At 47.7% G+C, this 25298-nt stretch overlaps 1 protein-coding gene across 11 annotated transcripts in view; it reads left to right on the top strand.

Annotated features, from left to right (window-relative positions):
- DENND1A (DENN domain containing 1A) overlaps positions 1 to 25298 on the top strand; it is a 513010-nt gene that overhangs the window by 442091 nt on the left and 45621 nt on the right. For all 11 annotated transcript variants that reach the window (XM_043566883.1, XM_043566886.1, XM_043566881.1 and 8 more), the window contains 6 exons: positions 3690 to 3794; positions 4173 to 4260; positions 6382 to 6422; positions 8707 to 8778; positions 10023 to 10079; positions 18622 to 18753. In XM_043566883.1, the coding sequence (XP_043422818.1) occupies positions 3690 to 3794; positions 4173 to 4260; positions 6382 to 6422; positions 8707 to 8778; positions 10023 to 10079; positions 18622 to 18753 (495 nt within the window). The remainder of the gene's footprint in view (positions 1 to 3689; positions 3795 to 4172; positions 4261 to 6381; positions 6423 to 8706; positions 8779 to 10022; positions 10080 to 18621; positions 18754 to 25298) is intronic.

Here is a 25298-nt window from a genome sequence, read left to right as displayed (position 1 = left end):
TCCCATCCGTGCCCTTTTGTCCATTTTTATGGCGCAGACATCTGATCCAGGGGGGATGTCACCTCCAGTAAGTAGGCAACAGGCCCAAACTGTTCATGTCTCCATAGAGCTGAGATTCTTTCTGCTCTCCTACAACTAAATTCTGCCTCAGGCTACCCTTACATACAAATCTGGTTGCAAACTCTCTCGAATTTATTGGTCCCTCCGCAGACTTCTTCCTGGCAATACTGGGCCACAGCTCTAGGAGTGAATGCTAACAGCTCCAGTGAGCATTTCCTCCAAGGAGCTCTAAGCTCCCTGGACACCAGTGTCACTCACCTGGCATCGTGATCGGAGACCTCTTTACCATCAGGCCAAGTGGTGTCTCAGCCACACCAAGACCACGGGGCTCCTGGGGCAGGAACCAGGGTCAGGCTCATCCTGTGGTTCTTTAAGCAACATTCCTGAGCTGCTAGCAGCGGCAGGCGTGGAGGTGGGGATATAGAGGGGGGCTCTGCACTGTGTCTGGGCAGTGTAGCCCGAAGTCCAGCAGGACTTCTGCCCTCTTTAGCTCCTGGTCATAGGGACACCAGTGAAGATTACTCAGCACCCAGGGAGTATGCCAGGCAGGGTGGGAGCATTGAGCAGGGGTGAGTGACTGCCACACAGAGGCCTGTGTTTAAGAGGAAGATAGTCCAGGGGCGCCTGGGTGGCTCAGTCGGTTGAGCATCTGACTTCGGCTCAGGTCATGATCTCACAGTTCGTGGGTTCAAGCCCTGTGACGGGCTCTGTGCTGACAGCTCGGAGCCCGGAGCCTGCTTCGGATTCTGTGTCCCCCTCTCTCTCTGCTCCTCCCCTGCTCATGCTCTGTCTCTCTCCTTCAAAAATAAATAAAAACATTTTTAAAAATTTAAAAAATTTTTTTAAAAAAAGAGGAAAATAGTCCAGGTGCAAGGAACAGAACTGGCAAACACAAGGAAGCAAGTGGAAAAGGACATGCCATGTGATCAGGAGAAATGCACTTAGAGCAGAAGGTACCTGTGGGGGGGGGGGGGGGGGGGGGGGGGGGGGGGGGGGGGGGGGGGGGGGGGGGGGGGGGGGGGGGAGGAATGAGGGACACAAAAGGACTCTGGAAAAGAAAGCTGGGCTCAGCTTAGGAAGGATTTATCTGCCCAGCTAAGGAGCTAGGACCGTTTCTCTCCTCTCCCACACGGGACCCTGTGTCCATAATTCCCGAGCTGCTAAGTGTGCGATGTTGAGTGAAACAGGTGCCCTCTTGCCAGCGTGAGGCTTATAGTCTGGTGGAAGAAGTCAACATTAACCAGATCGTCACGAAGTTTAACCCCTCTGCAGTCACAGTTCCTGAGTAGGATAGTAGCATGATCTAACGTGCATTTTAGAAATCCTGAAGAACTGGAGTAGACAGGAGGGGACATAGAATTCAGTCTCCACCATGGTGAGCAGGCCTGTGCCAGGCAGTGATGGCAAATAGGGACAAACTTGAGACCTCCCTGGCAAACCAAGGAGGACTTGGGCAGTGTGATAGGTTCATGGGTAGCTGTGGACAGTGCCAGCTTAAGAAAGAAACATGGGGCGCCTGGGTGGCTTAGTCACTTGAACGTTCTACTTCAGCTCAGGTCATGATCTCACTGCTTATGGGTTCAGGCCCCTCATCAGGCTCTGTGCTGACAGCTCAGAGCCTGGAGCCTGCTACGGATTCTTTGTCTCCCTCTCTCTCTGCCTCTCCTTGCTCACGTGCGCTCTCTCTCTCTCTCTCTCTCTCTCTCTCAGAAGTAAAGATTTAAAAAAATTTGTTTTAGAAAGAAACAGATTTGGGGTAAAGTCTGGGTGGGATTATAATTGAGAGTTTTGGCCATTTTGAGTTTAAGGTGCTAAAGGACCATCCAGATGGAGACTGAGACAGATATGGTTTTAGAGCGAAGGATGCCAAGCTATAGTATTATCAGGAGTCATCCGTGTATGGATGACACTGCTCATGAATGAGATGGCCTGGAGAGGGACTTCATTGCCCTGCTGTGGTTCCCACGATGGGAAGCAGAACTTGCAGGCCACAAGGATGGGATGTTAGGTGGGCCTTTGCTATCACTAGCCCATCTCAGCTGTTCAACAAGGAAGGTGTAGATACATGTCAGAGTAGCAAGTGTCATGAAAAGCTCTTTTTCCTGAGGAACCACTATGCTTTTTGTCCTCATGGACAATTGTAAAGTTTGCACATTTCCCTTCTTGCTTTTGCAGCCAGGAAACTCAGAGCTAATTTTGTAACTTTGTTTTAGGAACCATATGTACAGGATGTGCATATCCAGATACTCTTTTCCTAAGTAAACACGTTTTATATATTTACGTATTCTTCAGCTCTGATTTTTTTCTTTGTTTCAGGTGCCGGTGTAGGCTGTCTCCGATCCTTTGTAAAATTAGGTGGGGTTTAACTGTATAAAAATAAGCACTCCCCCCACCCTAATTGGGGGGGGGGGGCATCCTGGCACCTTTTGTAGAATGTCTGCCCAATTGCTGAGCTAATATTGGCTAGACTGAAGCAGGAGGAACCCTTGGAATTTACAGCAACCAGACAGTAAATTTAACACTCACACAACTCATTAAAACAGGATAAAAGTGCAGCTTCAAACATCTCTGTGTTTGCCACCAAGTCTGTGAAGGGAGGAGTCCCTTTAATTCAGTTCAAGGTAGAAAAGTCTGATCTTTCAGAATTGAGGATCCACCACTGGAATTAAAGACTTGTCTGAGTAGATGAGCACTCCAGATACCTTCAAAGAAGGATCGAGGTGTTGACTACAAGGATGGGCTGTGTCTTCCGCTTAGGGTGTTATTTTCTTCACTCATAAAGTGTAGTTGGGTTAAAGCGTACCTTCCTCGTCAAACGTCATAAGCACACAGTTGACTGGATGGTAAATCTTATTTTTCATCATCCCCGCTTTTTAATATAAATAATCATTTTAGGGGCGCCTGGGTGGCTCCGTTGATTAAGCATCCAGCTCTTGGTTTTTGCTCAGGTGGCGATCTCGAGGTCGTGAGATCGAGCCTACCTCTGGCTCCGTGCTGAGCACGGAGTGTGCTTGGGATATTCGTTCTCTCTCCCTCATAAGCGTTTTCAAAGTAAATAAGTAAATATTTTAAATGTATAATTTGCTAATGGTTGAGAGCCCTGTGTAAATGGTTTCCAAACTGTGTTCCATGGCCGAGGCCTCAGGGACTGCAAAGGTACTGGGGTGAGAGAGGAGGCCCAGCAAGGAGAGCCCAGCCACCACCACCCCTGCCCCTTGCTTCCCGAAGAGCATCTGGGCAGTTTTACTATCAGGGCTCCATCTGTACAAGGTGCTACCCGAAGAAAGGATTCTCTTCAAAGTGAAGAGAAAAGCTTGGAAATTAATCACGTTGGAAGGCACATCCCACTGGCTTGCTGTCGGGATATGACTGGCTCCTATGGAAGGGGCCAGGGGTGGGGTTCAGAAGCTCCGCCTCCCACCAGCTCTGGGACTTTGGGGGGTGGCTTTTCCTCTCTGAAACCGCCTCCTCTTCCACAGAATAGAATGCCTTCAATGACAGTAGCCACTTCGCCAGGTAAACGAGGATTAAATAAATTAGCAGATGGAGAAGTGCCGTCTAACTGAGTCTAAGAACTGACCGCCTTCGCCCTGTGCCTCCAACCCTCCTCTCCCATCTCCATTTCTCAGGAGGAGCCAATCACCTTCTGTGAAGAAGCCTTTGTGTCCCATTATCGCTCGGGAGCCATGAGGCAGTTCCTGCAGAATGCCATCCAGCTACAGCTCTTCAAACAGGTACCAGCCCTCCTGAGGGTGGCCCGTGTCTGGAACCCCGATGGGGCTGTCTGCAGCTGTCATGTTGGATGGACCGAGGCTCAGCCTGAAGGGGCTCAGGGTCTGGGGAGGGGGAGTGGGCTCAGAGGGTGGTCAGCGACCAGACGGACCCTTCACAAATGTGCCATTCGATTTCACAAGTTATCATAAACATGCAGCCAGTATTTTGAAAACTCACTTTAAAAAACAAAACAAAACAAAAACCTCACGGTTCCAAAGGCCCTTTCCTGTCTTGGGAAACATAGCGGTTCTTTGGTTGTACCCTCAGGTGCCCAGCTGAATGGTTTTCCCTCTGTTTCTTTGCATAAGCTGTTGCGCTTTTGTTCTTTCTTTATATAGTTTATCGATGGTAGACTGGATCTTCTCAATTCTGGCGAAGGTTTCAGTGACGTTTTTGAAGAGGAGATCAGCATGGGCGAGTATGCTGGTGAGAAAGCGTTTTATTTTCCTTTCCGTGCTGTGGGCCGTTATGTGGGACTAGAGTGTGCGTGGCAAGGAGTGACATTAGCTTCTTTTTCCCTTCAGTGGGGGTTAGGGAGAGACTGATTTCACCCTTGAAATGCTTGAGGAATCCCTCTTCATTTTCTGATACGACAGAGGTACCTTGGCCTGTCTGAGATCTTCTGTCCTGAGGTCACCTGCTTCCCCTGGGTGGCCAAAGTCTAGTTAAATGTAGTGGCCAGCATGCTACAGCACAAAGCACTCAGGATGTCGAGTTAGAAGAGCTGGCTTCAAATCAGGGCCCCCACTTCCAGCAAAGTGGTGAGAACTTGGTCAGGCCATGTCCCCTCTTCAGCTGAAGCGTCCCCATCTAAGCACCGAGGAGAACGCTGCCCACCTCACAGGAATCCTGTGGAGATTAACTCAGAGTCCATGAGGAAAGGCCCGTGCAGCCATCAGGACAGGATGCTAGCACAGGTTCACTGCTAAGTGGGCATTTCTTTTTTTTTTTTTAATTTTTTTTTTCAATGTTTATTTATTTTTGGGACAGAGAGAGACAGAGCATGAACGGGGGAGGGGCAGAGAGAGAGGGAGACACAGAATTGGAAACAGGCTCCAGGCTCTGAGCCATCAGCCCAGAGCCTGACGCGGGGCTCGAACTCACGGACCGCAAGATCGTGACCTGGCTGAAGTCGGACACTTAACCGACTGCGCCACCCAGGCGCCCCGGGCATTTCTTTAAAAGGTGACAGTCATCACAGCGTGCCCGGTCGCCACAGACTATTAGACCTGGAGAGGTCAGCCTCTCCTCTTTCGGAGGAGGCATCTGAGGCCCAGAGAGGTGTTAGTGACTCTCCAATCCCAATCTGGCCTTCTTTCCGAGTCCCGAAGCCTTAGTCTTTGTTAGTGAAGCCAAAACCAAGCGCAAAATCATAATACTCATGCTGTCAGCCCCCTCATTGCTGGGTGTGTGTCTGGTCTGGACTGAGTTTATAATCCAACTCCTAGAGTCGGGCAGAATCTCACCTATAAAACCCCGTTTACAGGCCTGACCAGCCTGTGCTGCACGGGGAGCGCAAGTCCCCAATAAACCGAGTCTGTGGACAGTGACAGCGGGTCACTGATAGACATTTCCAGAGCCCCATGGAGTAAGAACCCGAGGACCCGGTTTTGCCCTCGAGGAGCTTTTACTGGTGGGAGAAAGAGATGCGTAACTAAAGACAAACACAGATGAACCAGTGGAGGAAAAAAGAGCAGAAATAGGCTCTCATGCAGTTAGACTAGGACTCCACTAATCCTCATGCTAACGTGAGAGCTTCACAAAGGAGACCGCACTCTCAGAGTTGAATGCCAATTCTGAGGACAAGATGGGGCTTCCTGTGTTATTAAACTAAGTCAAGTCATTCAGAGCTTCTAGAAAAGCTGTCCGGTGATAAGACCTCCTTATCCCCCCAGATAAAATGAGTAAGTTCCCCAACAGCGCCTCCCTTGCCTTTCCCTGTCGCTGTCCCGGTGTGTTGGGGGGCTGAGTGTGTGTCCAGCAGTGTGGGGACACGCAGCCCTGTGGTTCCTGCCCTGGGCTGGCTCACAGAACTTCAGAGAATGTGGACTTCTGAGTGAGTGTTGCCTGTTTTAGAGGGCTGGTCAGAGGAAGGGGCGGGAGAGGCTTAGCGAGGAAATGACATCGGAGCCGGTCCCTCAGCACAGAGAGTGGGGAATGGTGGCCGCCAAGGAAACAGCATTGGTGAGGGAATGGAGAAAGCGGGGAATGCAAGTACGGGATGGAAAGGCTGAATGTGGGAGGGGCCCAGAGCAGACTGGAGAAGAGAGTCAGGGCTGCTAAGGGGTTGCACCCGAACTCTATCCAGTAGACCAATGGGGGAGGAGGATTTGGGTTGGCGCTCAGGGCACTGATAGGATCAGATCTCAGTTTGAGAAAGAAAACTCGCGGCGGCAACTCACGGCTGCCTCCTGCAGGGAGTAGAGCACGGGAGCCTCACGTGTTTCTCTAGATTTTGAACTTTCCAAGTCCTGCTCGCTGTAAGCAATTGGAGGAACTCCTGAGGGCACATGACATTAACCCGTTCTCTGATTCCTCTTTCCCCAGGCAGCGATAAACTCTACCATCAGTGGCTCTCCACAGTCCGGGTAAGTGTGCACCCCCTCGGAGCTACCCGGGCCCCTCTGAGCCTCCTGGTAGCCCTCTGCCTCCCCTGCCACCCACAGGGTGGTCATCCCGCCTGGGCCCTCCATTCTTTCAGCTGAAGATGCTTCTGTTTGTAAAGCCAGGCCATCGAGTGCCAGGTGGAGGCTTGCAGGAGGAGTCTGTCCGAAGCATCCTTCTGTGAGGGCAAGGAGAGCCAGGAGAAGCTTCCTCGTCTCAGGAAGCTGGCCCAGGAGTATTGAGTGGATGTTGTCATCCTAGAGCGTTTTCTGGGGCGTCTCCTTCCAGACCAGCACGACTGGGACATTTTCGTGGGAAAACCAAAAATGTGTCCCTCTTGCCGCCCTGCAGTGTTTTTCACAGCAAAGGCTCCCAGGAGGGTGGAGAACAAATCACTGGTTTATTTATTTATTTTTTTTTTTTATCCCCTCTCTGTGGTTATGAACAGTTTCTGGCTGTGTTAGAAGCCAGGTGCCTAGGTCTTCAGAAGCCACTAAAGAATTCAACTTCTCGCCTTTGCCCGGGTTTATCAGTGTGCATGTGCTGAAGGCTTCCTGTGTACCGGAGGCCATGCTGGGGACACAGTGGGGAGCAGAAAGACGCAGGCCCTGCCCTGGGGAGCTTGCTGTCTTCTTGGGGAGGCACACGTAAACAGGCAACTGCAACATAATGTGATAAGTGTTCTTTTCTGCTTACGAGCCAAGCACACCACTGCCAAGTCAGGTCCCTTGGAAGTGGCTGCATTTGGCCGAGAGTAAGGAATTCCTCAATGAAAGACCTCTTTTGTTCTTCTTGTATGGCCAAACACTGCACTTGGCAAATCACAGACCAGCAATAAGGACTTGCTGATTGATTGATAAAAGGAGTTTTAATATTCCAAAGGACCATTGAAATAGGATACTGAGTAATTTTGGAAAGCAGTATGGAATAAATGAGCAGGTCAAAATTTCATATCGTCCTATGACACAGAATGCTTTCTGGGTCAGACTGCAATGTTTTTTAATTAAAGCTCAAAATTTCTAATACGGGCTGTTACCAAAAATTGTGCTAAGTGTTAATCCTAATAATTACATTACTGTATCTTATTCTTTTATATGCCCACTTGATCCAGTCTCCTTGATCGAATCAGTTAGAATTATCTTTCCAAACCAGCACAAATCAGATTATGTGATACATTTGATTAAAAATCCTCTGGAGTGCCGGCTCCATATCCTGGCCCTTCGTGAGCTGACCTCACCTGGCCTCAGCCCCGCTGGCCATTCCTCCCATGATGCACTGACCACTTCCTAGGATCGCATGGCTTTTCAGCCTCTGCACTTTTTTTAATGTGCTCTTCCCTATCTCTCGAATGCCCTTACCCATCCTATCCCCCTGTGTGAACTCCTCATCATCCCTCATGGACCAGGCCAAATGCTTCATCCTCTTAACTCCTTCTCTGACCTTGTAGACCATGAGCTGCCTCCACCTGCCTTGTGCACACAGGTAGTGCGGCCCTCAGGACCTTCAGCTGTGGCTATTTACCCTGGAGCACGCCCCCCCCCCCCCCATACTGGAGGTCCTTGACGGCTTAGGCCAGCCTTCCCGTGACTCCATATCCTGCAAGGCTAACACAGGTGCCTCCGCAGTGAGGGCTCACAAAATACCTAGAGCCTGTGCACTACGTATCCATCCCTTGGCCTCCTTTGTGTCCTGGGAAAGCCATCTTTCCTCCTCTTCTCCCCGCTCTCCCAGAGAACCTAAACCAAGAAATTGATATGTCGGATGTGTACGAGAGCCATGATTGATGTTGATGGCTACTCATTCTTTCCTTCTCTCAAGATATCAATGTTAAGGGAGGCAGCCTGCCAGAGTGATTAAAACTAACAACACAGAAAACCAAGGTGAGGAAAGGAAGGCACATGATTCCGGGTAGCCAAATAAACTAGAATTTCTTGAGAAGTCATAGATTGCCATGGGGAAAGCTTGCCTCAGAGAGCCTGGGAAGAGCTTTTCTTCCAGCCAGCAGACTGGTGCCAACCAAAATACTGGGCCCCCCTGCTCCTAGTTATCAGTGTCTGGATCCGCACCCTGCTCTCCCAGAACCACCCATAGTGATTCTACCATGGCCGTAACTACTTGCCCAGGACCAGTTACCATCTAGGCCTGTTTCGCTAATTAAATTACACGCTCTTGGAATGTTGCTTAACTTGTTTAAAGGGAAGAGGTTTCTGTTGGTGTTGGCCTACTGTTCTCTTCAGTCCAAGTTGCCAATTGATGTTTTTATTATAGAAAGGAAGCGGAGCCATTCTGAATACCGTGAAAACAAAGGCGAATCCAGCTATGAAGACTGTCTATAAGTTTGTGAGTACGGGTCTTGCACTCAGGATCCAAACAGATCTGTCCCTTAGCATGACAAAACCCTTAAATACACCTGACCCTGCCTTGCAGAGGTGAATCAGGGGCTGGCTGTATCCTAAAGCTTCCGAGGCTCTTAGAATCATGTAGTGTTGATATTTTGTGACCAGGTCAGTGATGTTTTTCATTGAAACTGTTTGTGCTCACAGTTGCTGCCCTCAAGAAATGGGAAGCTACGGGTTTTAGCTTGTACTAAAATAGAGACTGGGTGGCTTAAGATGCTGGCTGTTCTGTGCCGGTGTCCCTGGGACCTGGAGGCGTGGTCTGCGGAGTGTTCTGGTAAAACCTTTCCTGTGGGTATCCCCATTATCACGTCAAAATAAAGCAGCTCCTTTGCTGGTTACTGAAGACCGTTCACAGTGGGACACACTCCCTGATTTTTGTCCCCAATTCTTCATCAATCTCTCTCACCACTGCCCTGTAGGACGTGCATTGTTTGTGAAACCCATGCCCACAAGCAGAGAGAAAATAGGAGAACACGTCAGTTCCCGATCCGATGTGCCATCTTTTACAAGCCTCAAGTATTTTTTTTTTTTCTCATGGTTTCTCTTGCTTGCTAATTTGACTGTGAGCCACTTAACTGGGGTGGTTTTGTTTTATTTCCATTTTTAATTTTGTTAGTCCTTTCCGTGCTTAAACTGTAGTTATTTTAACCGGGCGGGTGGCCTGCCAAGAGAACCACACAGGTCTGAAATGACAGAAAATAAAAGCTAGGGTGTGTGCCGAAATGAGATTTAAGGAACGGCACTAGGGGCACCCAGCAACGTGTCTGCTCAGGCCATTCAGCCCCGGCAGAAAATTGGTCCTGAGGCCCTGCCCTGGTGAAATGTAATAGATATTCAGATTATGGCAGCCTCAAAAGCTGCTGCTCGACACTTACTGGTGGCTATCACCGGGCTGCTGAGATAAATAATCATAGAGAGCAGATGAAGGGCTTTGGAAGGGGGGGAAAAAAATCAGTGCCATCAAAATGCAGAAAATAAAATCTCCGTAGCCTCTTTAAGGGATTTTTTTTTTAACCTCTTAACATTGTATTTGTTTTCATAGCCATTATGTTTTCGACTTGATGATCCCATTTTTCCTTCCTTTTTCTAGTAATCAGAGAAGGTGATTCACGACGGATTGAAATCAAGCATAGTCCCTGCTGGAAACAGAGAGGGAATCTTAACTTAAATTAATTTTTCATGCAGGCAAAAGATCATGCAAAAATGGGAATAAAAGAGGTGAAAAACCGCTTGAAGCAAAAGGTACTTGAAGTTCTTATTCAAAATGTATAAGCACCGTGTATGAAATGCGTGGCCACAAAAAAGTATGATGTGATCAATAGAGGGCTGTTTGATACAGTGTTGTTAGCACACTTCAAAATGCATTACCAGCTGTCCGGGAGTTTTCACACTGTTATAAATATTCACAGACAAAAAACTGTCTTCAAATAACATTAAGACTGGCTTAAACCCACAAAGGCAAGCAAGTTCAGAGTCCCCACTGCCAGTCTGCCCCTTGCCCACCCCACCAGGCCTGGGGTTCACCGGGCTGTATCGAAATTGGCTCAGCGCCACCCCCACCCCCCACCCCCCATCTGGGCACCACAGCCGACCTCTGCCCTGGGGCTGCTTAGGACCAAAACCCAGAAGCATCTCCAGGGAAATGACTGCCATGATCCCAGCAGGCACCTGGCCACCATGCAGACACTGGGCACAAAGGGTGGGTTTCTGGAGGACGCCGCGGGCTCTCCTCACGGTGGTGGGTTCACCAAGAGGAGCCCAGCAGTTCCCATTTCAGACTCTCGGGAGACAGGGAGAGGACTTTGATTATCTTCCTGGACCATCAGTAAAATGGTATGAAACCTACAGCTGCACGCTGGCCCGGAGTCCCCTGCCTGATTCTCTAGCCTTGTACAGGGAGGTGAACATAGCAGAGGGCATTTTTATATTATGATGAATGTCATCAGTATTACTGTTGTCACCCTTCAGTCACCACTTCCTAAGGATGGTCCGTGCTGGGGGCTTTTACATTTAAGCCTTAGAACAGCCCCGGGGCGGGGTATTATTCCTATTTTGTGTGTAAAGAGACTAGACTGTGGTTCGGAGGTGAAGGAATTTGCCCAAGGACACACTGCCGGAGCCTACAGAAGTGGGATCAGGTTCCAGACCCGTCCATTTCTAGCATCCATGCTCTTACGACAACAGCATTTCTTACTGCCCGTCTAAAACAAGTGTTTGCTTTTCCAAAAGATGTTTGGGAGCACTTGACTTCGTTATCCCACACCCCCCAGTGTGCATCTCGAACGAGGGCCTTTGTCTATCTTGGCAGTTTTTAAAAAATTGAAAGCAGTTTTAATTTTATGAAGTCAGAAAGGACCTCTCATTAACTTGCAATGGTCAAAGGAATTGATTCCTTTCTTTTAATTGCAAAATAATTTGTTCTGACTAAGCATTTAAATTCCTAGTTTCAGCTGAGAGTGAATTTTTAACGGCCAAGATTCAAGTCCCGAAATAAAACTCCTGTCATGTAAATCCAGATAGACCTTAACTGTGGTCTGTTGCACCCTGCCAGAGGCCGGCAGGTGGAATTCTTGGATGTTAAGTCCTATACATACTTTTTTATCTCCTACCCCAGCCGCGTGTAACCGAGTGCGATAAAATACAGAGTGACAGGGAAGGGGGAGTTCTCTCACCAAATTTTCCCTCCTTGATGACCTGATCTCGGCTCAGCTGGTGTTAGAATACTACTGGAAGTAAGTAAAGAAAGGGGTCCCTCCTCAGGCGGAGGACAGATGTTCCTTATTGGTCGGATCTGCTCTCTGCAGGCCATCGCCTCCCTCCTGGTACACGGAAGCGCTGGGCCTTCCGAAAATCCCCTTTTTATGATAACGTAGCATTTCTGCAAATAACCGGTTCCGCTCCGGTTTTGTGATGTTGTTGTTCAAAGCTTCACTTAAACAATCCAGATCGAGATCCTTCCACGCCGCCCCCCCCCCCCCTTCCTCTCCTTGATAGTATCTAAAGCAGATTTTTCCCTCCCCTTCTCCTCTTCCCCCTGCCAGTCTTTTCAAGAATAGCTTCAGGAGATAATGTTCTATAGAAAGTGTCAGTACATTTCAGGTGACACAAATGGTGAAGGCATTTTATAGAAATGTGGCTTGTCACCATCGGACTGTTGACAGATCTATTAGTGCACCTTTTTCAATTTTCACTTTTCCCCCCTTCGGTCTTACAGATTTCTACAGGCTTGATATTTTGCAGTTGTTCTTGGAAGAGCTATTTTGTAATTGAAACTCTAGCATTGTTCCGTGCAGACAGGACTTGGTCTTCAGTGATGTGCTCTCCTGCTCCCTTTCTTGAGCTAATTTAGGATTTGGCTTCATCTGACCTCTCTCACTGCGGCAGAAAATATTTCCTTGGCTTTTTTTTTGTTCCCCTCCCCCCCCCACCCCCACCCCCCCTTCACACAGCAACATATCCGTGTGGCTCCCCAGATGCGTCTAACACAGACATCTCAAGTTTGGTTTCTGCTATGAAATTGAGGCAGTTCCCAACAAAGATCCAATTTTCAAATGTACTGGGTTGCCACCTGGCCTCCTCTAACTCTGCATAGTGATGGTGACCTCGCAGATATAATCAAGAACCCAATCTTGCCCTCTGCGCTCCCGCCTTGGGTTTGAATTGCAAATAGAAAATGTGGGGCCGACCTGCGGAGAGGTCACCATGGTGTGTGGAGGGTCCATCTCTAATATGACTGCACAGGGCCCCTTTTCCATCCCTTGTTCATTTGTGCAGCAGATTTTCAAAGCATCTGAAAGAGGAGCTTTCACGGTATCCGTGTGACCATTGGCAAATAATTGTTAATAGATACTATAGTGTGGCTTTATTCCGTACCTGCTCTGCTTCAGCCCAACAACAAAAAAAAAAAAAAAAAGAAGAAGAAGAAGGAGGATGGATAATAACATGTTTCTCGGGATAAATGCAGCAAGGTGGTCAAGTTCTTCTGTAGCTTGGCCTTCTTTGAAGTCAAGCTCAAAATTAGGAAGAAGAAGAAATGGCCAAGATGCTTCCCGGCTGTCGCTTTCTAAACAGAGTGTAGTGCTTTCCTCCAGAGCATCTCCCCCCCACCCACCAGACCTGGCCTCCAGAAGAGCGCCGCCGTGTGGCTGGGCTTGTGACTGTCAACAGATTGCACTCCTACAGCGTCACACGAGGGTGGCCTCGGAGTGCTGTTTGGAAAACAGTGGCCGCACACACGCTCCTTCTCACCTGCACGGAGCATTAAGATATTCACATCAGAATGTCATTTTGTCGTCTCCTGGGAAACCCCTGAAGAATTACCTTTTTTCTTCCGTATTAGAGTGACTGAATCGAATGGGCCCATTTCACAGCCCTTTTAAAAGTTTTAAATCTTTGATCTTGGAGACACAAATCGAGCTTGTTGATAAAGAGCTTTTGATGGAAAGGAGCAAATTCACAGCTGGGTTAGCGAAGCCTCGAGTTTCTGGCCAAACATGTCCTGGTGTACTGAAGGGAGTAAGCGCGTGTGGGGCAGGCAGATCTAGGTAGACTCGCGTAGAACAGACATTTTCACACCTTATCACACAACTGTCAGCTCCCTGTCTCCAACACATTAAAATAACGGCGCAGCCTCATTCACAGAAATTTCCAACTTTGGATATTGTTTCGATATCAATATCCACATTTTAATTTTCATTTGCTGCGGCGTGAGGTAGACTGGAAAAGAAGGGCGCTGCACGAATCTGAACTTGGAGACCAGTAATCTGAGTCGCAGATATTAAGGGCTCAGCCTCACACCCGCCTTTAAACCCCTGGTGCCACGGGGTGGTAGTTGAGCTCCTGAGGTAGATAAGCCGGTTGTGTAGGATATTAACTGTGTGACCTTGAGTAAGTTACTAGACCTCTCTGAACCCAGTTCTTTCTCATCTATAACTAGGAGAAGGATCCATTTTTACTGGATTGTTGTAAGGATTAGAAGAGGTAATACCTTGCAGCAGCAGCACTTAGTAGCCACTCATTAAGTGGGAATTTTCATCCTATTCGTTTCCTCATGTCCCACATCGGAGCAGCCGATCTGCCCAGACACCCACGTGTGCATATACCCTGAGAGCATGGCTGACATGGGGTCACCGTCCTTTTGGTCATCCACACGGCCACCAGAGCAATTTTTCTAGGCCACAGCTCTGAGTCACTCTCTTGATTAAAACCTTTCAGACTTTTCAAACCTTCCTCCACCTCAGCCAGGGGGTTCTTGAAATGCCCCAGCCGCTGGGTCACCTGCCCTTCCTTAACCGGGCTGTGCTCTCTACATACCCCTGGGCCAGGAAGTCTCCACCTACATCTCTGCCTCATGAAGTCCTGTCCTCAGCTCCTTCTGGGTCCAGCCCCCTCCCTAGCTTGTACCCAAGGCCACTCAGCGCCCCCCGCCTCCCCTAGGTTTCTGCTTTCTGCCTTCTCAGAGGTACTCTGTCCGGTGACTTACTGTACATGTCCCTGCCTCTTCCACGGACAGGTGGAGGTTAGACCCTAGTCATGCTTTTTGATTCCAGCAAACCCTTAGGGAAGGTGACGGGAATTGAATTATTTTCTGACTCCCTGGCTTTACCAAGAGATGGGAACTGGTAGGGCCCCCAGGGCTCCTGGTAAGAGATTCACCACCCTGTCTTGGCCTCCGATCTACAGCTGTGTCTAGTGCCTCCCTCCCCTGTGACCCTTCGGGAAGGAAGCAACAGATTTACCCTTCCTGTCAGCTTCTTGGTTTTGCTTTTTCAAAATGACATTTCCATAGTCTTTTTTTTCCCTTCTGTTTACAAACAAACAAACAACAACAGCAAAAAACATGTTTATTGGAGACAATTCAACAAATCAGACAAACAAAAAGAAAATGACCTTGTTTTATAACCTGCATTTTCACTTACTATATTCTGAGCATTTCCCAGACCGCTAAAGGTCGCTCTCTTCCGCTCGTCCTTGTTTTGCGTGGCTGCGGAAAATTTTATCTGATGGGCATATATACATTAGTCAGTCCCTTTGTTGGATACTTAAGTTAGTTCCAGTTTCTTCTAGGCAGGTATTCTCATAAGTAAAACGTTGCAGGAATTCTTAATTGTTTCATTAGGATAAATTTCTAGGAATGTAATTAATGGGCCAGAGGGCATGCACCTCTTTTAAGGTTTTGATATAAATTGCCAATTTGTATTCCCTCCAGAAGGGGTTGGGAGTGCCGGTTTTCCCAAACCCTTTGCTGACAGCTTCTCAGTTCTTAGACCACAATTTCTTTAATCACAGGATCTCTACTATGTGTGAGATCTCTGCCGGTAGGTACAACAGAGTTGGCCGCATTTCTTTCTTTACCAGGGCTCCTCCCAGCTCTGCTCTCCCTGGGAGGAAGCAGTGAGGTGTCCTTCCCCAGCTGTAGGAAAGAGTGAAGAAGTTAGTAAGTTAGCGGGGCAAGCCACGGGACTGTGAGAAGTCTTACGCACTTCAGGATCTCCTAACTGAAGAAAATTAACGTGCAGCATTGTTTTTTGATACACAAGCACATTTGTATATTGGACACGTTTGCCTTCCAAATGTTCAATTCGATTTACAAAGATTTGTTAGAGAGCATGTACTACTATATATTGCAGGCTCTGGGGCAGAGAACCCAAACCCCAAGGAAGGCAGTCTTTAGGGACAAGCAGATAAGTGCAAAGAGACCGTGAGGCACGGCAGCATAAGGTCAGTGTTAACAGTAGGGATTTCCAGGGATCACACCTCACGGTCTCTTGAGCACCTCCTCAGCTCACGATGTCTTCACGCGTGCTGCTGTTATGAGTTGATGTCAGTATAAGTGCCAGAAATCCTGTAGTTCTTGGTTCCTCCACTTTCTAGTTTGTGTGGCTTTGGGTGAGTTGCCCTCTTTAAGCCTTGTTTCCTCACCTATAAAAGAGCCATCATCCTGTTTACCTCATGGTTGCTGTGGAAACTAAGTACGATGGTGAAGGTCAAGGGTCTGGAAAAGTGCCTGCCAATAGTGGGCGCTCAACACAACCAAGGGAGCTCCTCTTAGATAGCGCTCTTTCCATTTTCCCCCCGGGGATAGAGATCGAAGGTTCCGTTTGCACGGGAATGTAACATTTTTCAAGCTCCCTTGTGTTCTGTCTCCTTTAATTCATTCTTCCCGTAGCTTTGAAGTTCACCAGGCGGGTGGTGGTCTCCCCGTTGTACAAATGAATAGGTACAAAAAGGTTGGAAAGATCAGCTAGTTGATGGTAAAAACAAAACTAGAAGACAGTGCTTACTTACAAGCTTAAACTAAGACACTCTGCCCCAAACCACCACATATATTTTTTTAAAAAGGCTATCATCTTATGATTTTATTATTGTGAATATTTTCTTACCATGTAACCTTACTGCTTCTTATAGCCAGTCACTCACACACACGCACAATATTTTTCCTGAACTAAAAGTGGATTTATTTTTTCTTTTTCTCTCTCTCTTTTTTTTTTTTCTTTTTTTTTTTTTTTTTTACTCTTTGGCTTTACCCAACCTTTGTGTCTGTCTTCTCAGTAACCCCACCTGGATCCAGAATGCCCCCTTTGCCCTTTGTTACTTTCTGGTGCAGATGGAGCCCCTCCCCCTCTTTGTTCCACTTGACCTGAGCACCTTAGGGCAGCCCCTTTCCAAAAGAGCCCTTTCTAATTGGCTGTCGGCAGCCTCTCATCACGCAGCCTCAGCCAAGCTAAGACTTGGGGGCCACTTAATGCAAGCCCTTCCTGTGAAACCAAGAGGCCATCACCTCCCTGTGTTGTCACCAGGCAGGACCAGAGTCTGCAGCTGAGTGTGTGGGGTTGAATATAGATAGATAGATCCCTGGAGTTTATTATAATAAAGTCTATACCTTATTAGTAGTAAGTACTCCATTATTATTAAGTGCTGTACATAGGACATTATTGAGTAATAATGTTCTAGACGCACTTATGTTGCTTTATCTCCTTTACTCCTCCTACCTACCATATCCCCATTTTACAGATGAGGAGATTGAGGCTCACAAATGTTATGTGTGTTTCTTCCTTAATGCATTATTATCCGAGAGAGGACCACTTTGTTCCATTGGCCACCATTCTCTTTATTTGGCTAGGTTAAAAGCAACCAGTTGTCAAGTCTTGTGTGTGCAGAATTTAATGAGTACTAAAGGCGTGTGTCTTGACCGAAATGTCTTTGTTTTAGCAATGAAAAGAATTGGAAATTTCCTTTATTATTTCATTCTTTAAAAAAAATTGTTTTTTAATGTTTATTTATTTTTGAGAGAGCGAGAGACAGAGTATGAGCGGGTGAGGGGCAGAGAGAGAGGGAGAGACAGAATCCGAAGCAGGATCCAGGCTCCAAGCTGTCAGCACAGAGCCTGATGCGGGGCTCGAACTCACAAGCTGTGAGATCATGACCTGAGCGAAGTTGGATACCCAACCAACTGAACCACCCAGGCGCCCTTCCTTTATTATTTCATTCTGACTGGGAGTTATTTTTACTTGGTAAAAAAAAAATTATTATCATTTAAGTGGGGTTTTAAAAATTTTTTTATTTGTACATTTATTCTCTGCCTTGTTCCAATGAGAATCTAAGCAACGTTCATGACTTGAGTAAAACACGTGGTCCATAGAGCACAAGTGGGCACCATCATCCTCCCAAAGAACCAAAGGAACCATTCCCTGCCTTTTGCACAGTGGGGTTTTTCTTTTCTTTATACTTTGACTTCATTCACCAGAAGTCCAAATTCAGTGTAAATTTCTGAATTTAAAAATATTACTTTTTGGTTCCTTAAGTGTTCTCCAAGTCATAAAATCCTAACTCAGACCTGGGTCTCATCATTCTTTGCCAGAAAGATAAAGGCTAAGAAAGATAGAGCATAAACACCTCATTCTCACAGACAGTAACATCATCAGGAAGCAAGTGTGGAGAAAGCGTCCACACTCACAAATAACAAAGTATGCAAATTAAAACAACAATGAGGTCTAATTTTGCACCTCTTAAATTAGCAATACATTTTTTTAAATGATAAGGCTAACAAGTACCATGAAGCTGATAACTCATCCATTGTCAGTAGTTGGTGTAAATTGCAAGGCAATTTGGTAGAATGAATAAAAAGGCTTAGAATGTTTATATCTTTTGACTTAGTAATTTTATTCCTAGGGATTTCTATAAAAGAAATAATCCAAAAGAAAGAAAAACTGCAATGTTTATCACTACGGTGTTTAGAAAGACACACACACACACACACACACACACACACACACACACGGAATAGCCTAAATGCCCAATAACAGTAGAGTGGGTTAAGTTATTATATAGCCACTCAATGAAATATTATGCATCTATTAAAATTATCATTAAAATGACTAGTACTGTGGAAATGCTTATAATATAGTAGGAGAAAATAGAATGTAAAATTATGCATGAGCTGTGATTGCAAGTAATTTTTAAATGTCTGCATGTGGACAAAGTGAATATGTAAAAATGGAAATAGCTGTGCAAGGTAATAGAACAAAAAGACTTTCCCCCCACTGTTACGAATTGTTACCTGGTTTTTGTAATTTAACGTGTATGATTTGGGTTTCTCTAATCCTTAAAAGTCAAAGAGCCAAGTTAGCCTTCTGCTTCCTCCATCGCCCAGAGGAAAACGGGCTCTGAACATCCCAGAGGGTGTGTTCCGGGGCAGGCCCCTTGGCCATGGGCCTGGAGGGAGCATCTGCACACAGCAGGTGCCGCGACCCCAACACCAACCTCCACTGGCTTCTCTCTGCAGGACATCACCGAGAATGGCTGTGCCCCCACCATGGAAGAGCAGCCTCCAAAGACTGTGCCGTCCCCACTGGTGGAGGCCAAGGACCCTAAGCTCCGAGAAGACCGGAGGCCAATCACTGTCCACTTCGGACAGGTACGTACCCTGCCCTTTGGTTTTTTAGCAGAAGCTATACATAGCACCTGCAGCAGACAGGCTTTCCACTGCCGCTCTCGTTGGCAAAACAACTCCGTGGAGTTTTGCACACCTTTGAACGTTTATTTGGTTACAAGCGTGTTTTGAAGGTGAACTCTCAAAAATTTTGAGACAGCGTGGCTCTGCTCGTAAACTAGCTCAACTCTTGAATGAAGTCATTAAATGCAGCTACCGCCTCCCCCACTCCAAGGCACTCCGTTTAAGGTGCCTCCGTTAGCTAAGCATCTCATTAGAACACTTTAGCATCCCAGGCCCTTCTTTGCACCTTCAAATAAAAGGCAACAAGCGAAGTCTTAAAAAAAAAATCAATTAGGAGTTCTTTATTAATGTACTTCCTGAAAATCAATATCGGGAGTGGTGCTTCTCAGAGTAAACACCCACGCTACTATTCTAGAGATGCGATTCTTTCTCCAACTATTTTTGATGACCTGGGCATTTGAAAAATTGTCTTATTTGTTTGATTTTTTTCCCCCTTAAGTAAAACATTGTATTCTGTAGAAAAACGGAATTTTTAAATCTATTTCCAAGTGGTGGCTGTATTTTAGTTGAAAAAGATTGTGCACTCTCCCTTATTTCTCTTCAATTGACTCTCCTGATGAGCAAAAGTCATAATTATTTGGTTTGTGAAAAATGGCTGTCAGCAAGATGTGACTGTAACAAGAATTCGCAAGGTTATGTATTTTTAAATCGCTTGACTCTTTAGCCATTTATCAGATGGAGCATAATTAAAATAGCCTCTTTTATTTTATCTTAAATATGATTGCTTTTCCGTCACATAAAGGATCTAGATACATTTTTAAATGCCCTGTTTTGAACAGACATTTATTTATCAAGTGCCTACTGTGTACCGGCATTGAGCTATTTAGGAATGAAGAGAATTAATGAAATGGTTGCTTTGGGTTATTATTGTAAGGGGTGAGTTTGTTGACACATAAGAATCTTCCTGTGTAATCAGTATTTTCAGATAATACGTTCATATGTCGTAAAGTTGTGGGGGGTCACCCCTTTTCCTGATTTTACACTTAAAAGGGACGTGATAAAAATGGAAATGTAGTACAAGAAAGAGGCATTCTTGGGGGCAGTGCTCCCTTGGTTGAATGCTTATCTTCAGATTGTGTTTGTTGCTTTTGCACCCTCAAGAGCGGCCTCCTCCGGGGCTCAGGCCCTGCTGGAGACATCTGCACCCCATTTCCCTGGCGGTGTTTGCTGAAAGCACAGCCCCCATTGTAGCCAGCGTGGCATTCTAGAGCCAGCTTCCTGCTTTCCTTTGTCCTCATTCCTGCACACACTAACCTTCCCATGAAAAGAGCCCCTCGCTGGAGTTTGAAGCCCATTACAGAGAAAGAGGGGGCGGGGGAGAGGGATTTCATGGTGTTAAACATTCCATTTTCGAAACACAAAAAAGGAGGCCCTATTTGAAATGGAGAAAAACCTTCTTTCCATTTCAGCAAGAAGTGGAGACGCTTTAATGTCATTCCCAGCTAAATGCAGAATAAGAGTGTATGTGTGCGGGTGGGGGATAAACAATTAAAAAAGCCACCCCAAACTCTGTTGAAATAAGAACTGTCTGTGCCTTCACAGGTCTGTAAACTGGAGAGGATGAAAGTGGCTTTTTCTCCCCGTTTGTCACTTCCCTCACGTGGCTGCCAGCATTATGCAAGTGTACAGGAAGGCAGGATTTTTTTTTTTCTTAATGCATGCATGCGGATTAAGGTCAAGCCCCAAGTATCAGCCATGCAGCGGGCTCTCCCTTACAGCTGCAGCCACAGAGCCTACCCGCAGCCGCGAGATGCCTTAATTGAGACGTGCTGTCAAAGTGACAAACACATTTGCATACAGTCTACACTCTATTTATTTTCTCTGGAAAGGTCTACAGTCTGCTGTTGGTTGAACATTCTTAATCAGTTTGCCGTAAGTGAACTGCCAGCCAGCTCACTGCTGCCGGCCGCTTCTTCATTAGGTGACAGATTAGCTGTGGGGGGGATGGGCCGGGGAAACCGCAGACCCCTTTCTTTTAACTCTTTCCGGCTTTGCCCCTCACCCCCCCCAGGCTGGGGTGTCCGGTGCTTTTCCAGGCACCCCGGTTTGATGGGCCGCTGACCGGAACCCGCGGTGTTTCTAGAGCGCCTACTACTGGCAAGCAGGAATTTTAGGGACTTTCTATTCTCAAAGAACAGGCTTTCGAGTTCCACTTCAAAAATTTTGGCCACACCCTCCTACCATCTGTGCTATTCTTGTACTTGCTGTGTTTCTTTAAATAGGCTCAGACCTGACGTCGGTACCAGCTTTAGCCTCGTCCTAAGTAATGACGTTGACAGAATCACAGGTCTGACGTCTCAGTCCAGTTTTTTTCTCTAAGGCATATCAAAAAAATCTTGTTAAGTGTCCGTCCATATGTCACCTGAAATACTCATGTGACCCCGACAGTACACATTCTGTTTTTGGAAAACGTGTCATCTGTGCCCTCGCCCTTTGAGGAAGGGATCATTAGGCACATTTTAAGGATCCAGCACTAAAGCCCGGGGACCCAGGGGGACCTGGCCGGGGCCACAGTGCCAGCACCTAGCACAGTCCACCTGCGAAGCCTACTCCGGCTCCCTCACCAGGCAGGGATTTCAGCTGTTTGATGTGTCTGTTAAAGCGAGTGTGTCCCAGCAAAAGAATTTGAACTAGCCAGACAGTACAGGCGAACCTCGGAAAGAGTTGGCCTTGGCTGTGCGTTTCTGTGGATCTCATTCTTTAAGGACGCTTAGCTTTCCATCTGGGCTAGAGACTGTAGAGACGGTTATCACATTCGAGGAGTACGTGTGGCCAGCCAGGGGAGGTCGGTGGGGACACTGCGGGGGGAGGGGGGTGGTTGTGCCCGGGAGCTGGCAGAGGGAGGCCTTCGAGGAGCCGGGCGGGGCCAGAGCCGACTCTGCGGGGGGGGAGAGGAGGTGCTCTCTGCCTCTGTGCCTCCCTGCAGCTTCCTCCTCTGAGGCTCTGACCATCCCTCCATTTATTTATGCATCTATCTGTTCATCCGTGTCTTGAGACCTACCACGTACAAAAAACAATAATAAGTCCTTGTGGGGCGTAATGAGGGAGACAGACTAGCAAATGGACAGTCCAGCCCTCGGTGATGAGCACCGATGTGGGGTGAGCTTCGGTCACTCTCAGGGCCCCCAGAGGCAACCCCTTCCCCCCGAGGACCGCTCCCCACAGTCCCAAGTTGGGCCCTATAATTTAAAAATGTTTTGTCAACAAACTGACCTCACAAAGGATTCGATTGTTTCCTAAGATTGTTTCCTAAAGCAGACCTGAGGAGCCGTGTCGATGGTTCCAGACAAGAGCAAAGTGAATGGATCCTCAGTTAGCTCCTGCATCCTGATCATGCGTGCTTTCTCTTAAAGAGTTCAAAAACCTCAAAGAACTTGACAATGCCCGTCCCTACCTTGGAAAGTATTTAGGTTTAGAGAGGCTTTAAATACCTCTTTCTTCCCCTCCCAAGTTCAGAATAGTTGAGAAATAAGGCCCAGGAGATAGTCAAATGAGATAAGAATGCCAGCTTTTTTACTGATAAGGCTGAAAGGAGAATACTGTTTTAGACCTGAGGCCAGATGGGCTTGCTAAAACTTCACTTCAGAATTAAAAAGACCGAGCTACCCCGCACAGGAGAAGGGGGACAGTTGCGGGCAGCGCCTGCGACTGGCTGCTCCGCAGGAGGGAGGCGCCAGGGTGCAGGGAGCAAAGCGCATGGGCAGTTCTTCTCCCACGCCCCCGCCCCCGGGGAAGCACTCCTCCCCCCTGGCAGGGGTGCAGAGAGAAGCTAAGGGGTGCCCCCCCCGCTTTTCTCTCCTGGGAGGGGGAATGGACATTCCCTCCTCTCCGTGGCGGTGGAGGGGTGAAGAAGCCGTGTCCTCTGCTCACCCTTCAGCCAGAACACCTTGCCTTGACCCCTTCTTTGGAGAAGTCCTCAAAGGTAGCACCACCCTGGAAACCGCTTTGCTCCCTGTGTCTAATAAGGTGGACAGGCCGCTAGGTGCTCTCACCTCTGTGCTGGTAAGGAAGAAAAGCACAACACCCGTTGTACAAATGAGGAAAGAGTCTCAGGAGATGCGTGCTTGAGTAGCTGATTCACGCCGCGCAGCCAACGGCACCTCTGTTTCTCGGCCCCCACCCTGGCTGGCGGGACCCGACTGGCCGCACGAGCCTAGTGACTGGGTTCTAGTCCTGCTTACGTGCTGGCCACGCTATGCGTCTCAGAAGTAGGACAGCACCCCCCGCCCCACCAGCAAAAACATCATGGTAAACCCCCTCCAGGGCCCCATTCGTGTGTTTCCTCCAGATGATTGGTCCTGAAAACAACAGGATCGCCTGCCTTCCAACCTGGAGATCCCCAAAAGCGCATCGAAAGGTGCTCTGCTCTCCCACTTGAGCAGAGGCTTCTAAATCTCTTTAACATAAAGTTTGAAAAGCTGGCTAAACCGAAGCCCAAACTAGGCACTAGCGTGTCTTCCAGAGATCTGGGACAGAGTGGTTTGGATACACCCCCGGGAGCAAATCTTGGAATATGGTTGCCTGCTCGTCTGTGCATATGGAGAGCTCTTGCTTGACAAGCATGAGCTGGGCCATTTAGTGCCAGTCTCGCACTAGGCTGGAAAAGCTGCCCAGCCCGTGACTGCCTTCTCAGCACCGTTGGCTCTGAGTGCCCTGAGAAACCCCTTCTGCCCCATTGAGCTTGGAAGTCACACGCGATTCCTTTCAAGTTAGCCATTGCCTCCCAACCACCTCCCACAGACGTTCCCGTAATCCCCGGGCACCTCAAACCACAAGCCTGCAGTCTGAACACACACATTCCCCGCCAAACTCACTCCTTGACCTCCGTCTCCACCTCAGTGAATGGCCGCTCTCTCTCCAGAAGCCTGGGTCCACTCACCCCCTCCTCAGAGCCTCTCCCTTCCGCCTCCCGGGCACTGCTCAGTCCCTCTCCTCTCCATGGCCTCCATCACAGCTTTGGTTCAAGCTGTGTCATCACTCAGATGGACTGGCCCACCGTCTCCTGACTGGCGTCTGGCCTGCAGACTTACCCCCGACTACATACCCCACATGGCCTCTCAGGGTCCACTTGAAGCGTGTACAAGTGGCCTTGTCACCTCCCTGCTCCTCCCCACCCCCAAACATTCCCCCTTCTTCCTTGGCTTAGCACACAAGGCCCCTCATGGTCTACCTGTCTGCCCTCACAGCAGGACCCTTTTGTAAATCCTCTCCTGGGAAGAGTTAGCCGCTCCTGTCTCTGTGCTACCCTAGAACTTGGCACACGCCGTGCGTCTCGCACAGCCTTGTAATTATTTCTTTGATGCGTGTCCTCCCCTGTGAGAATGTGAGCCTCTGGAAAGTCTGCCACAAGACCTGGCGCTGAACTGGCGTTCCGTAAACATCTCAGGGTTTTATTATTGATGTGGATTTTTAAATTGATTAATAATTGATTGATTATTGTTTAAGTACTTGCGGTGTGTCCAGCCAGTCATTTGGTTTTATTGCAGTTGCTCTGCTTATAATTCTGTTCACGTGAAGAAGAAAAATGAATATTCCATTAGTGGCCAAAAACTACTTCCAAATCACTTTCCATAAATAAGGGGTTTATTTCCAAGTGGAAACAGCTTTGTATTATAGGAATTTAGATCCTCTTATTTTGTGTTTTTATGAGCTCCCAAGTCTAGTCCCGTGTGCCTGGGGAAAGGAAGGGAGGGGAAAGAGGCAGAGGAATGGGGGTACCCCCTGTTCCCAGGGTGGGTTGAGCCAGGGAGGAGGGGAGCCAGGGAGAGCAGTCAAGGGAAGGAAAAGTCTGGCATCCCTTGAATTACATAAAGCAAAGATTTTGTCTATAAAAGAGACTAAACCGCATGACCAAATGCAAAGGAAGAACTTAACTTGGATTATGGTGGGGGTTTTTTTTCTTAAGCTTTAAAGACATTCTTGGGGAAGTTGGCAGATTTGAAGATGGACTAGGATGTTAGTTGATATGATGGAATTATTGTTAATATCATGGTTGGTGGGGGGCTATCTTTATTCCTAGGAGATGCATACTGAAACATTTAGGGGCAAAGAACCATGATGTCTAAAACTTGCTTTCAAGTCGCGTGGTCAAAATATTATGCGTGCACACACACGCGTATATACCATCCATTCACAGAGACAGAAGAAGCAAACACAGCCCGTGTCCCCCCACCCCTCAAAATGTAACTACTGAAAAGGCAGATGCTGATCGGTTGCTGGGGGACAGGGTAGTAGAGAGAAGAAAGCACAGGTTTTAGCATCAGGCAGCTCTGGAATTAAATTTCAGCTCTGTTACTAACTAGCTGTTCCTAACTAACCTCAGTGAAATGAGTTTCCCCATCTTGGGCGTGGGGATGGTAGTACCCATGTCCCAGGTTGTTGTAAGGATTTAGTGCGATATTATCTGTCCAGCTAAGTGCTGCACATAGGCCCTCGGTAAATACGTG

Source organism: Prionailurus bengalensis, chromosome D4 (genome assembly GCF_016509475.1).
Source record: "Prionailurus bengalensis isolate Pbe53 chromosome D4, Fcat_Pben_1.1_paternal_pri, whole genome shotgun sequence".
Taxonomy (NCBI): Eukaryota; Metazoa; Chordata; class Mammalia; order Carnivora; family Felidae; genus Prionailurus; species Prionailurus bengalensis.
This window is presented reverse-complemented; position numbering and strand designations above follow the sequence as displayed.